Raw genomic sequence first — 16,134 nt, forward strand, 5'->3', positions numbered from 1 at the left:
AAACTCTCCAGGAGAAGGCAAATTTGCAAACATCAGCCCGGAAGCTGCGCATGGTACGTACTTGGAGGTTCCAACATGACAACGATCCAAAGCACAAGTCCAAGTCGACCTGTCATTGGCTACAGCAGAACAAAATGAAGGTTCTGGAGTGGCCATCTCAGTCTCCTGACCTCAATATCATTGAGCCACTCTGGGGAGATCTCAAGTGCGCAGTTCATGCTAGGCAGTCCAGGAATTTACAGGAACTGGAGGCTTTTTGCCAACAAGAGTGGGCAGCTTTACCATCTGAGATAATAAAGAACCTCATCCACAACTACCACAAAAGACTTCAAGCTGTCATTGATGTTAGAGGGGGCAATACACGGTATTAAGAAATGGGGTATGTGAACTTTTGATCAGGGTCATTTGGATGTTTTGGGTTGTCATTATGAATTAAAAAGAGAAAACACAGTAGTTTGATAATAAATGGCTTCACCCAACCACTAACTATGAGTGGAGAAAAAGTTTTGGTGTTATCATTCACATTCTCTGAAAAAAGGTCAAGAAAGCAAAAATTCTGCAGGAGTATGTAAACTTTTGAGCACAACTGTACATTTAGGCTCCCTTTACATGTCCGTATAAAACTGGTTATCGGAAAAAACAGTATTGGTGTCATCAGTGTTTTGGATCCGTGTGCAATCAATGTGCTATCAAGTGTTTTTCCGGTATGGCAAAAAAAAAATTACAAAGCTTCTCCTATACTTTGCAGTGTTAAACATGTACAGCCCACGGATGACACATTGATGCCATTTGTGTGCTGTACGTGTTTTACACGGACCCTGTCAGTGTGGTTTACATCGACACACGGTCCATATAAAAAACATGGGCATGCCCACAGCAGCATTGATTAAAATGGCAACGTGTAGCACCCGTGAAAAAACAACATACTGTATGTCATATATATTGCATGGACATGTGAAGGAGGCCTTAAATTGAGTATTCCACTCTCACAGGAAAAATCTTTATGTGCTCCAGTATGAGACCAGAGGCATATGGTAGTACAGAATACACTGTGTGCAGAATTATTAGGCAAGTTGTATTTTGCTCACATGATACTTTTTATACATGTTGTCCTACTCCCAGCTGTTCAGGCTTGAGAGCCAACTACCAATTCAGTAAATCAGGTGATGTGCATCTCTGTAATGAGGAGGGGTGTTGTCTAATGACATCAAAACCCTATATAAGGTGTGCTTAATTATTAGGCAACTTCCTATCCTTTGGCAAAATGGGTCAGAAGAGAGATTTGACGGGCTCTGAAAAGTCTAAAATTGTCAGATGTCTTGCAGAGGGATGCAGCAGTCTAAAAAATTGCCAAACTTTTGAAGCGTGATCACCGAACAATCAAGCGTTTCATGGCAAATAGCCAACAGGGTCGCAAGAAGCGTGTTGGGCAAAAAAGGCGCAAAATAACTGCCCATGAATTGAGGAAAATCAAGCGTGAAGCTGCCAAGATGCCATTTGCCACCAGTTTTGCCATATTTCAGAGCTGCAACATCAATGGAGAAACAAAAAGCACAAGGTGTGCAATACTCAGGGACATGGCCAAGGTAAGGAAGGCTGAAAAAGGACCACCTCTGAACAAGAAACATAAGATTAAACGTCAAGACTGGGCCAAGAAATATCTTAAAGGGCCACTGTCACCCCCTCCAGCCGTTATAAACTAAAAGAGCCACCTTGTGCAGCAGTAATGCTGCAGTCTAACAAGGTGGCTCTTTTAGTTTTTGATTCATTTATTACCTCAATAAAGCGTTTTAAGAATTGGCCACAAATACCAGATATTGTATCTGGAGGCGGTCCGAATTGTCCTCTATGAATCTCCCAACTGCCGTCACTCTTCTCTTCAGGGGCGATGGTCGCCGCCCCCTTCGCGCTGTTGCTTCTTAAATCCGGCGCCTGCGCTGTGCGTGCCTGCCTGGTGCAGGCGCAGTCTTCATTGTCAGTCACAGCTCAGACGCAGGGTGCCTGACTGCGCCTGTGCCGGCAGTGCCGCCACCCTGTTCCTGAATCCCCGCCCCGCACTGTGTTATTCATTATGCACAGTGCAGGGCTGGGGTTCCTGGGCATGCGCACTGCGCTTGTCAGACGCTCCCCCGGTCCCCCGCCTTCCAGCGTTGTTCTTTGTGGCTGTTCAAAACGTCGGCAATGAAACCTGTATATTCCGGCAATGCTGGAAGGCGGGGGACCGGGGGAGCTTCTGACAAGCGCAGTGCGCATGCCCAGGAACCCCAGCCCCGCACTGTGCATAATGAATAACACAGTGCGGGGCGGGGATTCAGGAACAGGGTGGCCGCACTGCCCGCACAGGCGCAGTCAGGCACCCTGCGTCTGAGCTGTGACTGACAATGAAGACTGCGCCTGCCCCAGGCAGGCACGCACAGCGCAGGCGCCGGATTTAAGAAGAAACAGCGCTCAGGGGGCGGCGACCACATCCCCAGAAGAGAAGAGTGACGGCAGTTGGGAGATTCATAGAGGACGATTCGGACCGCCTCCAGGTACAATATCTGGTATTTGTGGCCAATTTTTAAAACGCTTTATTGAGGTAATAAATGAATCAAAAACTAAAAGAGCCACCTTGTTAGACTGCAGCATTACTGCTGCACAAGGTGGCTCTTTTAGTTTATTACGGCTGGAGGGGGTGACACTGGCCCTTTAAGACTGACTTTTCAAAGGTTTTATGGTCTGATGAAATGAGAGTGACTCTTGATGGGCCAGATGGATGGGCCAGAGGCTGGATCAGTAAAGGGCAGAGAGCTCCACTCTGACTCAGACGCCAGCAAGGTGGAGGTGGGGTACTGGTATGGGCTGGTATCATCAAAGATGAACTTGTGGAACCTTTTCGGGTTGATGATGGAGTGAAGCTCAACTCCCAGACCTCCTGCCAGTTTCTGGAAGACAACTTCTTCAATCTGTGGTACAGGAAGAAGTCGGTATCATTCAAGAAAAACATGATTTTCATGCAGGACAATGCTCCATCACATGCCTCCAACTACTCCACAGAGTGGCTGGCCAGTAAAGGTCTCAAAGAAGAAAAAATAATGACATGGCCCCCTTGTTCACCTGATCTGAACCCCATAGAGAACATGTGGTCCCTCATAAAATGTGAGATCTACAGGGAGGGAAAACAGTCCACCTCTCAGAACAGTGTCTGGGAGGCTGTGGTGGCTGCTGCACGCAATGTTGGTCGTAAACAGATCAAGCAACTGACAGAATCTATGGATGGAGGCTGCTGAGTGTCATCATAAAGAAAGGTGGCTATATTGGTCACTAATTTTTTGGGGTTTTGTTTTTGCATGTCAGAAATGTTTATTTCTAAATTTTGTGAGTTATATTGGTTTACCTGGTGAAAATAAACAAGTGAGATGGGAATATATTCGTTTTTTATTAAGTTGCCTAATAATTCTGCACAGTAATAGTTACCTGCACAAACAGATATCCTCCTAAGATAGCCAAATCTAAGAAAAAAAAAAAAAACACTCCAACTTCCCAAAATATTAAGCTTTGATATTTATGAGTCTTTTCGGTTGATTGAGAACATAGTTGTTGATCAATAATAAAAATAATCATCTAAAATACAACTTGCCTAATAATTCTGCACACAGTGCAAGACTCATGCACCTGTATGGCACACATTTTACAACAGGGCTATAATAATGTTGTGTACATGAGTCCTATAGGAATATAATAATGACAGCAATGTCTGACACATCTGCTGGAACAGTCTTGCGTATAGTATTAGGCCATGTTCAGACGGTGCAGAAAATCTTTACTGCGAATGTAGTTACAAATCCGCAACTAACACATGCAGATTTTGTTGCAGATTTGGCTGAGGATTTCTCCCCGATTCCCTTACTAAGCATTAAATAGGGTCAAAACTGCCATCCGCACCAGTCTTTCATTTTCGTGTGAATTTTTTTTTAGCAACATGTGACTGCCATTTTGAAAAACCATTTATTTGTATTGTACTGTAAACTGCAGTGAGTTTGCAGGGCGGAATCCGCTCCACAAATCCGCAAGGTGTGAACTTGACCTTAGAGTTAAAGAGAGTAACGTTCTCCTGGGCTTGAATCCTTCCTACAATAATATCTGATTAGAGTTTGTGTGTTCCCTCTGTTTTTACATTGGTGTAATCTGAATTTCTCACACAAATTTGATAAACTCTAATATGATAATTGGTCTCCTTTGAAATTGTACAGGGGGTCTTATTTCACAAAGCTATCATGGCTGCCCATAGCAACCAATTAGAGTCCAGCTTTCGTTTCTTAAACTGCTCAGAAAAAAAGAAAGCTGAGCTCTGATTGGTTGCAGCTGGCATAAAGACAATATTACCGCTGGACTTTTTTTTTTTAAATAAGGCCCTCTATACAATGTAAAGAAACTTTGGAATTTAGGTTATGAGCCCCATTGTGGACAGGAACTCGTGTGAAAGGTGATGATCTCTGCAGAATATATTGGTGTTGTATAAGCAACAGGAATACATACAAATAGGAAATATCAAGGAGGTTGTACCAAGACTACAAGTTCTCTCCTTTCCATGATAACTTGCTGATGGTTTGGTGATTCCGGCATTGAGCAGAGGGTTGGACACTGACCATGGAGGTCCCATCCAACTCCTACGATCACTTGGTCTTCCAGCCCTGGGATTTCCACCGATTATAAGAATGTAATCCACTCGCAGTGTATGTAACTACTAGAGATAGTAGCGTGCCGCACCCGGCTACCGGCAGAAGTCCAATAGACTATGAATGGAGTGGTGGTGCCCATAAATGACGCCTCGCCATTAAAACTGGGGTCTCATTATCTCCCATATGCCTCCAGTAAACCTCCTGTTCAAATATTTCACTTTTGCTTTGATATTACAGCCTTTGTGTTTAATTTCAAATTTTTGCAGTCGAGCAAAAAAAAGAGAAAAAGAAAAATTGCGCTGCCCTGGTCTTACATCCAGATCGGTCATCTGAGAGCCAGGACCAATTGTGTCTCCACTTCTGTGGCCAGCATGCTGAGCGCCTTGGGACTTCACTAGGCCCCGTGACATATTTTATACCTTATTCCTAGTTTCATATATGTTCATTCACTCAACTTTTTGGATTTAGGGTAAGTTCACACAGGGCGTTTTTGCTGCGTTTTTTATGCTAATTTTGTGCTGCTTTTTACAGTACCAGCAAAGACTTCAGAAATCTCATGCACACACATTGTTTTTTTGTGTGATCAGTATTTTGTGCTTTGCTGCGTTTTTTGGACATAGAGCATGTCATTTCTTTCAGCTTTTTTGCTGCGTTTTTTCAGCGTTTTTCACCCATTGACTTGAATGGGTATTGAAAAAACGCAGCAAAAACGCAGGTATCATTATTTGCTGCGTTTTTGCTGCTGAAAATTGAAGGACATTAGCATGGACAAAGAGAGAAAAAAGCACAGCAAAAAAATGCAACAAATACGCACCTAAACCTGCGTTTTTGACGCAGCTTCTTTCCTGCCAAGAAGATCAAGTTTTGCTGCAGAAAAAAAAAGCAACAAAAACACCCTGTGTGAACTTACCCTTCAAACTAATAGTTGGCAACCTATTTATGTCCAGCAAATACAAGTCCTAGTTTACTCTGACATTCCTGCACAGCACTGTAGAGTGTTCCTAGATTACCTTCAGCACTCGGTAGGCTTCTCTTAGGACAGCCTTCTTATCAGGGGAAAGATTGATCACACAGTTAGATCTACAACAAATCAAAATGTATTATATAACTTATATTATAATTTGGCTTATTAATCTTACATGAGATATTTGAGAGCACCATGATGTCAGGACGGAGACCAATATTCCAGTGATATACCACTTACTGAGCTGCTTATAGCTTGCAGTTTTGATAAAAAGTTTTATCTGCTGCAGATCTACCAGTTCTCTGAATGATGAGCTCTGCATGGCCACAACTACACCAATGATTGACAGCTCTCTGTGTGAGTTGTGCATAGGCAGAAAGTTGCCAATTAGTGGTGGGGGTATGGTTACATGGAGATCATAATTATAGTGGACTGTGTGGCACCAAGGGTTAATAGTCCTCTAGTGATAAAATAAGTTTTATTAGCAGGGGATTATCAAAGCTACAACAAGTACCCCAGTTAGTGACACAGCTAGAATCAGGGTCTCATCTCTACGTTAGGCCAGTCTCACACGTCCAGATAATTCCAGTACCGGAAAAATCGGTACCGGAGTTATCTGTGTCCGTGTGCTCACGTGGCACATCAGTGTGGCACACGTGCGGCAGCCGTGTGCCGCCCGTGTGCCCATGTGCCGACTGAGTACCACACGGACCGTGCAGGAGACAGCGCTACAGTAAGCGCTGTCCCCTGCTTTGGGTGCTGAAGCCGGAATTCATTCCTTCTTCCCAGCAGCGTTCGCTGGAGAGAAGGAATGAAATATCAATTTTTTTTTATTATTTTTGTCTTTAAAATCAAGTTCCTTGTCACCTCCCACCACCTGTGCACCCGCCTGCTGGAAATAAAATACTCACCCAGCTCCCTCGATGCTTCCTCTCAGTGCCGCAGCTTGTCCTGTATGAGCGGTCATGTGGTGCAGCTCATTACAGTGATGAATATGCAGCTCCACCCCTACGGGTCATACAGGACAAGCTGCGGCGCTGAATGGAAGCATTGAGGGAGCTGGGTGAGTATCTTATTTCCAGCGGGCAGGCGCACAGTGGGTGGGAGGTGACAAGGAACTTGATTTTAAAGACAAAAATAATAAAAAAAAACATTGATTTTTCATTCCTTCTCTCCAGCGAACTCTGCTGGAGAGAAGAAATGAATGGCGGGTTCAGCACCACAAGCTGGGGGGACAGCACTTACTGTAGCGCTGTCTCCTGCACGGCACACGGACGGCACACGGACAGCATCCGTGTGCGGTACGTGTTTTACACAGACCCATTGACTTTAATGGGTCCGTGTGATCCGTGCGCTCCCACGAACACTGACATGTCTCCGTGTTTTTCAAACGGACACACGGTCCGTGAAAACACGCTGACATGTGCAGAGACACATTGATTTTAATGTGTCTACGTGAGTCAGTGTCTCCGGTACGTGAGAAAACTGTCACCACACGTACCGGAGCCACTGACGTGTGAAACAGGCCTTATGCTGCTTTCTAATTAGGTGGAGAAAACCTGGTTACAGATTCCCTTTAAAGGGAACCTGCCTGTTTCCAACCTCTAAAAGAATAGACACGTATACTGATATAGTAGCAATTCGGGGGTGAAGGGATCTGACAGGTTCACTTTAAAGGGAATCTGTCAGCAGGTTTTTGCTATGTAATCAGAGCATGATTTAGGGGCTGAGACCCTTATTCTAGCGATGTGTCACTTGTTGGTCTGCATGCTGTAATTTTGATACAATCCCTGTTTTCTCTGCTGCACATCTACCGGTGCTCAAATGCTGAGCTTTGTATAACCCCGCCCACACCACTGATTAGCTGTTTTCTGCCTATGCACAGTGTACACTGAAGGCTGTCAATCAGTGGTGGCAGATATGGTTGGACTAGGAGACAGAAGACACCTAGCCCTGTAGTGATAATCTCCTGCTGATCATACACTGATTTTATTGATGAAGCAACACACAGCCCAGTAAGTGACATCGTTGGAATCAGGGTCTCAGATTACATAGCAAAATTTGCTGACAGATTCCCTTTAAGTGTCCACTCCCAGTTGTGTTGATAATTTCCAATATGTACTTACATAATGATGTCAAAGCTTTGGTCACCTATGCCTGCAGATTTAAGGTCTTCAATATACCCATTCACAAAACTAATATTTGGTTGCTGGTAACCAAATTTTTTCATGTGGTAGTCAATATATTGTTTGGAGATTTCAATCTAAAAACAAGTAAAAAAAAAAAAAGGAGATCCTAGGGTGAATGCTACAACACTGTGAAAAATGAAAGAAATTTAATATACATAGAAGAAAAAAATCCTAATATGTTCTATTGGTGTAAACCAAATGTCCAATTCTTGCTTCAAGCATGCAGCTCCACTTTGTGAACGATTAATGTTTTTAATGCAGCGATTATTTGAAGAGGGAAAGGTCAAATGTTATAACTTTGTCACAAACAGTTTTTTTTCTCTATTACTCCAGTTATTGCATGGCAGCAAACCGTACCTGCTCATCAGTCATGTCTACGCCAGTGATGTGTCCCTTACGTCCAACTAGTTTGCTTAGCATGTAACAGTCTCTGCCACTTCCGCTGCCCAAGTCCAGGATCTTGCAGTTCTCCAAACACTCTGGTACCACAAGTCCACACCCATAGTAGCTATACAGGGAGAACAGGAGTCAACCACCTTGCCAAAAAACCATAGTAACAGAAAAGTGTACAATAGTAGTGATGAGCGAACGTGCTGGGATAAGGTGTTATCTGAGCATGCTCATGTGCTAACCGAGTGTCTTCACCGTGCTCGAAAAATGTTCGAGTCTCTGCTCCTGCATGTCTCGTGGCTGTTCGATAGCTAATTCCTAACAAACAGGTAATTCCTGCATGCCTCGGACATACAGCCGTGGGATTTGGAAATATTTTTCAAGTACGCCGAAGACACTCTATTAGCACCAGAGCATGCTCAGATAACACCTTATCCGAACACGTTCACTCATCACTAGAAGGCAACAAAAAAGACACTTCAGGAAAAACACAGTCTGTTTCCCTGAAACATATTCCTCTTGCAAAACTCGAGGAGTACACTGGCCTCCTAAAGCCGCTGTGTGACCACCGGTGTGTTTGTGTAACAATCTTTAAAATTTCTTACCGTGAAGAAACCTCTTCATGAACTTCAGTCAGTGCCTCCTGTATGAATTTCGGCACTGGTTTGGATGGGGTTACACATGCATCGGTTTTCAAATCCTTTGCACTCTTTAAGAACTTCCCATAGTATTCCTATGTAATTGGTAGAAAAAGCAGTCAGTAGGGTCACTAAACATGATCATAAAACTGAAAGAAACTTATTTTATTATCTACAAACCATTTATAAAGCTGCTCAACTTAAGGGGTAATGTTTCTCCTTGTGGAGAGTAACAAGCCAGGAATGGCGTGTCAGAGTGGGAAATAAATATGCAAATCGCCTCTTCAGAGAGGAAGAGGACTAGAACTCTAGTGCCACCTATTGGAAGTAGCAATCCTAACACTTAATATTGACCCTTGTCATATGACTTAAGGTAAAAGCCAAAAAAGAATCTCCATTTGCAGACACAGTGTTTCAGGGTATTGCCCCTCTTCAGTGCAAAGCATGAGATCTGATTTTGCTAGATGAGAGCTTTAAGACTGGCATCTAAGGGTTAACGTTTCTCCACAAGGCAGTGATGGGTAAGAGCAGTATTAATATGTGACCAGTTGTGGTTTGTTAGTCAGTACTAAATGTATATATACCTCACTTGTGACTACTCTGGTCTGTTGGATCTATTATTGCACTTTATTTCTAGATACGGATTTCAATACTGAGCTCTAGCCTATTATGCTGCACTAATGGTGTTGCACCCTTGTTGCACCTGTTTTCCCTAGCTTATAACTCTGTCATCTGCTATTAATGTTACTATTATGTAAGCGTCTTTTACGATTGTACCTTAATAAAATTATGAAATGTTTTATTTCCTAAAGTCCTTGATATACCCTTTAAAGATGACACATTTGTATTTTAGGAAACAAAAATATATACCGTATATACTCGAGTATAAGCCGACCCCTCTAATTTTGCCACAAAAAAACTGGAAAAACAATGACTCGAGTATAAGCCTAGGGTGGGAAATGCAGCAGCTACTGGTAAATTTCAAAAGTAATAATAGATACCAATAAAAGTAAAATTAATTGAGACATCAGTAGGTTAAGTGTTTTTTAATCCATATTGAATCAGGAGCCCCATATAATGCTCCATAAAGTTTGATGGGTCCCATTAGATGCTCCATATTAAAATATGCCCCATATAATCCTGCATAAAGGGTAATAAGGGCCCCATAAGATGCTCCATAGAGATATTTGCCCTATATAATGCTGCACAAACGTTATGGCCCCATAAGATGCTCCATACAGTCACTTGCCCCATATAATGCTGCACAAACGTTAATTATGGCCCCATAAGATACTCCATACAGTCACTTGCCCCATTATAATGCTGCACAATCGTTATGGCCCCATACAGATGCTCCGTACAGTCACTGCCCCTTATAGTGCTGCACAAACGTTATGGCCCCATAAGATGCTCCATACAGTCAATTGCCCCATATAATGCTGCACAAACGTTAATTATGGCCCCATAAGATGCTCCGTACAGTCACTTGCCCCATTACAATGCTGCACAATCGTTATGGCCCCATACAGATGCTCCGTACAGTCACTGCCCCTTATAGTGCTGCACAATCGTTATGGCCCCATAAGATGCTCCATACAGTCACTGCCCCATATGCTTTTGCTGCGATTAAAAAAAACCAAACACATACTCACCTCTCTTCGCTCAGGACCCCCGGCACTTTCAATATTTACCTGCTCCTCGTGCAGCTCCGTCTTCAGCACTGACATTCAGCAGAGGGTGCGCACTGACTACTTCACCGCGCCCTCTGACCTGAGCGTCACAGCCAGAGGACGCTGATGACGGAGCTGCACCGGAACGAGGAGCGGTAAATATCACGCAGCGCTGCGCAGCGCTGTATACTCACCTACTGCTGGCGCTATGCAGTCCCTGCTTCTTCAAGCGCTGCATCTTCTTCCTGTATTGAGCGGTCACAGTTACCGCTCATTACCGAAATGAAGATGCGGCTCCACCTCTATGGGAGGTGGAGCCGCATATTCATTACTGTAATGAGCGGGACCATGTGACCGCTCAGTACAGGAAGAATATGCAGCGCTGAAAGAAGCAGGGATGCGCAGGGACCGCGCCAGCAGTAGGTGAGTATAATTAGACAGCCCCCGCCCCCCCTCCCCTGCCAACCCCCGGGTATGACTCGAGTATAAGCCGAGAGGGGGACTCGGCTTATACTCGAGTATATACGGTACATATTTTCATTATTTCCATTTTAAGATATTAAAAAAGGAAAATGTTTGGGCACCCTGCATGGTTAGTACCTAGTAGCACCCCTTTTGCAAGTATCACAGCTTGGAAAAAGTTTTTGTGGCTTTCAATTCTTGCTTGAGTGATTTTCATCCATTCTTCCCTGGAAAATTCTTCCAGTTCTGTGAGATTCCTGGGGTGTCTTGCATGCACTGCTATTTTGAGGTCTAGCCACAGATCTTCAATGATGTTCAGATCAGGGGACTGTGAGGGCCATTGTAAAACCTTCACCTTGCACCTTTTGAGGTCGTCTATTGTGGATTTTGATGTGTGTTTAGGATCATTATCCATTTGTAAAAGCCATCCTCTTTTCAACTTCAGCCTTTTTTACAGATGGTGTTATGTTTGCATGAAGAATTTGTAGAAATTGGATTGAATCCATTCTTCCGTCTACCCGTGAAATGTTCCCTGCACCATTGGCTGCAACATAACCCCAAATCATGATTGATCCACCCCCATGTTTAATGGCTGGTGAGATGTTCTGTTCCTGAAATTCTGTGCCCATTGTGGCCAAAGAGTTCTATTTTAACCTCATCGATCGACAGGACTTATTTTGAAAATGCATGAGGCTTGTTTAGATGTTCTTTTGCATACTTCTGAAGCAGAATTTTATGTTGAGGACGCGGGAGAGGTTTTCTTCCGATGACACTTCCATGAAGTGTACTGACATTACAGCAGGAGATTGCAGAGGATACATTTTGTGAGGTAAAATATTGTTTAAAACAGTCAGTGAAATATTTTACCTGACAAAATGATTCCGCTGTGATTCCCTGCTGTAATGTCAGTATTGTCTTTTGCTTCCTCCCCTGCCCAGGAGATGTGGTATGCTCCGTACACGGTCAGACACAATTTTTTAAATGAACTTTCGCTTGTGGGAAAACGCTTTTAATGTGATCGGCTTCCTTTGCCTGTAGACACATCGCGCATCTGCTGCCGGGATCTGCCGAATGATTCACTGCGCCTGTGCGGAATTCGCACAGGCGCAGTAAATCAGACCACCGCCATCTTTGTGCAGACAGATAGTGGTGTCACATTAAAACTGCGCATACGCTCCTCCTGCACAAAGATGGTGACAGTCAGTGAATCATTCGGCTGATCCTGGCGGCGGCGTGTTCATGATGGTGTTCCGCTGGTGGTACCGCGCAAGAGGCTGCGTATGGCATATACAGTGTGTCTGTGGTGCATACGGCGTATACAGTGTGTGTGTGTGTGTCATGCATACGGCATATAGTGTTTGTGTGTGGTTCCGCACATACAGTGTGTGGTGTGTATGGTGTATACAGTGTGTTTGTGTGTGTGGTGCGACGGTGTCCCCCTGGTGGTACCGCGCAAGAGGCTGGTACCACCAGCAGTTTCCATATTGAGACACCCATCACTTGGGTATCCCAATATGCAGGTCGGTGAACTTCCGCTGCTTGGAATTCTGGGATCCGGACACATCCGGTCGGAACAGGATGTGAAGGCATTACAAGTGTATATCTAATATATAAAGCTGAATGTGTGTGTGTGTGTGTGTGTGTGTGTGTGTGTGTGTGTGTGTGTGTGTGTGTGTGTGTGCGTGTGTGTGTGTGTGTGTCCGGGATTGGCATCTGAACCGTCGCAGCTACAGCCACAAAATTTTGCACAGTCACACGTCTGGACCCCGAGAGCGTCATAGGCTATGTTGTGAGGTGAAATTTTAACCCCGTGCTTTCCAATTCACCAAACAATTTTGCCCCTATCTACATAATGGGGAAAAAGTGAAAGGAAAAGTGTTGGAGGCGTCGCAGCTACAGGCACAAAATTTTGCACAGTCACACGTCTGGACCCCGAGAGCGTCAAAGCTATGTTGTGAGGTGAAATTTTAACCCCGCGCTTTCCAATTCACCAAATAATTTTGCCACTATCTACATAATGGGGAAAAAATGAAAGGAAAAGTGTTGGAGGCAAATTAACAGCTGCCAGATGTGAACAAGGGGGACTTAAAGAATGAGAGCGATGGCGCCAAAGAGTATATACTGTACAGTTGCTAAGGTGGGGCCCCGACATGGGATAATCACCACACCACCACGGGGATATGAACACACACAAAATGCGCCACACACTACCACGTGCTCGAACACATATACCACCCTCAGCGCATATTTCACCACACATACACCAACCTCGCCACATAAAAGTCGAAACACAAAAGTCGCCGCTCAAAACTCTCCACATGCAAAACTCGCCACACGTGCAAAACTCACCTCATGGAAAACTCGCCACACGCAAAACTTGCACACGCGGAAAAATTGCCACATGCACAAAAGTTGCAACACATGCAAAAGTTGCCTCACACAAAACTTGCATATACTCAAAAGGCACCACACATAAAACTCGCCACGCGCAAAACTCGCCATGCGCAAAACTTGCTGCACACAACTTGCTACACTAACCTGTCACATGCAACTCGACACACAAAAAGTTGCTACACGCATGTCGCCACACAAAACTCATCTCACAAAAGTCGCTACATGCATGTCGCCACACGCAACTCAACACACACAACTTGACACACGAAACTCGCCCTAAAACACACACAAGTCTGGTATTATCCTTCAAAAATAAAAATCTGTTTAATAAGCAGACAAACTACAAGAGCAACAAATGTACCATATAGGAATCCGGCAGCTGTCAGTCACATGACCTGTCTATTATGTGTATGTGTGAGCTAATATATACTGCCAGGGGGTGGGCTTACTGTTGGCTGGGGATTTATCAGGCTGCCAATTTAGCTTACAAATACTGAGGTAAAAATACTGACCAAATAACTTGTGAACGATGTCTAATACAGGAGGAGATGACATACAGATATATACTATATACAGGAGGAGATGACATACAGGTATATACTATTTACAGGGGAGATGACACACAGGTATATACTATATACAGGAGGAGATGACATACAGGTACATACTACATACAGCAGGAGATGACATACAGGTATATACTATATACAGGAGGAGATGACACACAGGTATATACTATATACAGGAGCAGATTACCTACAGGTATATAGTATATACAGGAGGAGATGACATACAGGTATATGCTATGTATAGGAGGAGATGACATACAGGTATATACTATATACAGGAGGAGATGACACACAGATATATACTATATATAGGTGAGATGACACACAGGTATATACTATATACAGGAGGAGATTACATACAGGTATATACTATATATAGGAGGAGATGACATACAGGTATATACTATATACAGGGGACATGACACACAGCAGGTATATACTATATACAGGGGAGATGACATACAGGTATATACTATATACAGGAGATGACATACAGGTGTATACTATATATAAGGGAGATGACAAACATGTATATACTGAGGTGAAAATGAAAAGGTGTGAGGTGAAAATGAAAAGGTGTGAGTGCAAAATGAGAGGAGTGAGGGAAAATAGTGGAGTGATCGGAAAATGACAGATGTGAGGTCGAAATGACAAGTGTTAGGGGGGAATGAGAGGAGTGAGGGGGAAAATAAGAGGAGTGAGGGGGAAAATGAGAGGTGTGAGGGAGAAAATGAGAGATGTGAGGGGGAAAATGAAAGATGTGATGGGGAAAATGAGAAGCGTGATGGGAAAATAAGAGAAGTGAGGTGCTTTAACTAACCACAGATATTTACTATGCCCAGGCAACGCCGGGCTCTTCAGCTAGTATATATATATGTTGTGAACTCTATTTTTGGGCTCCCTCTAGTGGTCACAAGCGGTACTGTGTAGTGTTGTCTTTCTGCAGGTTGCAGCATCAGCTGGTTCGTTATCCTGGTTGGTTTCCTATTTAGCCCACCTGGATACTCAGTTCCTTGCCTGCTATCAATGTATTCAGTGCTCTTCAGATTCCTTGTGACTACCTTGCTCCCAATCTCTCCAAGACAAGCTAAGTTTTTGTTTGTTCATTTTTTGATTATCAGCATTCATCATGTTTCTTGTCCAGCTTGCTAAAATGTGATTTCCTCGCTTGCTGGTTGCTCTAGGGGACGGAGTTTCTCCCCCCACACCGTTAGTTGGTGTGGGGGTTCTTGAAATCTCAGAGTGGATATTTTGTAAGGGTTTTTTACTGACCGCATAGATTTCCTTTTCTATTTTCTGCTATCTAGTATTAGTGGGCCTCATTTGCTGGATCTGCTTTCACCCCTGTGTATGTGTCTTCCTCTTACCTCACCGTTATTATTTGTTGGGGGCTTCTATATCTTTGGGGATTATTTCTCTGGAGGCAAGAGAGGTCTTTCTTTCTCTCTAGGGGTAGTTAGTTCCTCAGGCTGGCTCGAGACGTCTAGGATTTTTAGGCACGTTCACCGGCTACTTCTAGTGTGTTTGGATAGGTTCAGATTTGTGGTCAGTCCAGTTTGCCACCTCCCTAGAGCTTGTCCTATGTTTGTTACTTAGCTGGAGTAATTTGTGATCCTCAACCACTAAGGATCATAACAGTACAGCAGGCCATAAAGTGTTTAATGCATCGCAGAAGTGGGATAAAAAGAAGACCTGAGTACATTTTTTTTTTTTCCTCCCGTTTTTCCTTTGCTGCAGTCTGTTTAGCTTCTTTCATCCCCTTGAACTCTGGGTGGTTTTGAGCTCAGCTGCAGACATGAATGTTCGGACTCTGACTTCTAGTGTGGATCATCTTACTGCACGGGTGCAAAGTATTCAGGATTTTGTTATTCATACCCTATGTCAGAACCTAAGATACCCATTCCTGAGTTGTTTTCTGGAGATAGATCTAGGTTCCTAAATTTTAAGAATAATTGTAAGTTATTTCTATCTCTGAGACCTCGTTCCTCTGGTGATTCCGCTCAGCAAGTTAAAATTGTTATCTCCTTGTTCCGTGGCGACCCTCAGGATTGGGCCTTCTCTCTGGCGCCAGGAGATCCTGCATTGCTTAATGTAGATGCATTTTTTCTGGCTCTTTGGCTGCTTTATGACTAGCCTAATCTTGAGAATCAGGCAGAAAAAGCGAAGCTGGCTATCTCTCAAGGTCAGGATGAAGCAG

General features: G+C 43.8%; 1 protein-coding gene across 5 annotated transcripts in view; it reads right to left on the reverse strand.

Annotated features, from left to right (window-relative positions):
* Positions 1–16,134, reverse strand: part of BORCS7 (BLOC-1 related complex subunit 7) — a 115,971-nt gene that overhangs the window by 33,131 nt on the left and 66,706 nt on the right. For all 5 annotated transcript variants that reach the window (XM_077258644.1, XM_077258642.1, XM_077258643.1 and 2 more), the window contains 4 exons: positions 8,810–8,937; positions 8,172–8,322; positions 7,752–7,888; positions 5,672–5,741 (listed from right to left, as the gene is read on the reverse strand). In XM_077258644.1, coding sequence (XP_077114759.1) covers positions 5,672–5,741; positions 7,752–7,888; positions 8,172–8,322; positions 8,810–8,937 — 486 coding nt within the window. The remainder of the gene's footprint in view (positions 1–5,671; positions 5,742–7,751; positions 7,889–8,171; positions 8,323–8,809; positions 8,938–16,134) is intronic.

Source organism: Ranitomeya variabilis, chromosome 4, assembly GCF_051348905.1.
Source record: "Ranitomeya variabilis isolate aRanVar5 chromosome 4, aRanVar5.hap1, whole genome shotgun sequence".
Classification (NCBI taxonomy): Eukaryota; Metazoa; Chordata; class Amphibia; order Anura; family Dendrobatidae; genus Ranitomeya; species Ranitomeya variabilis.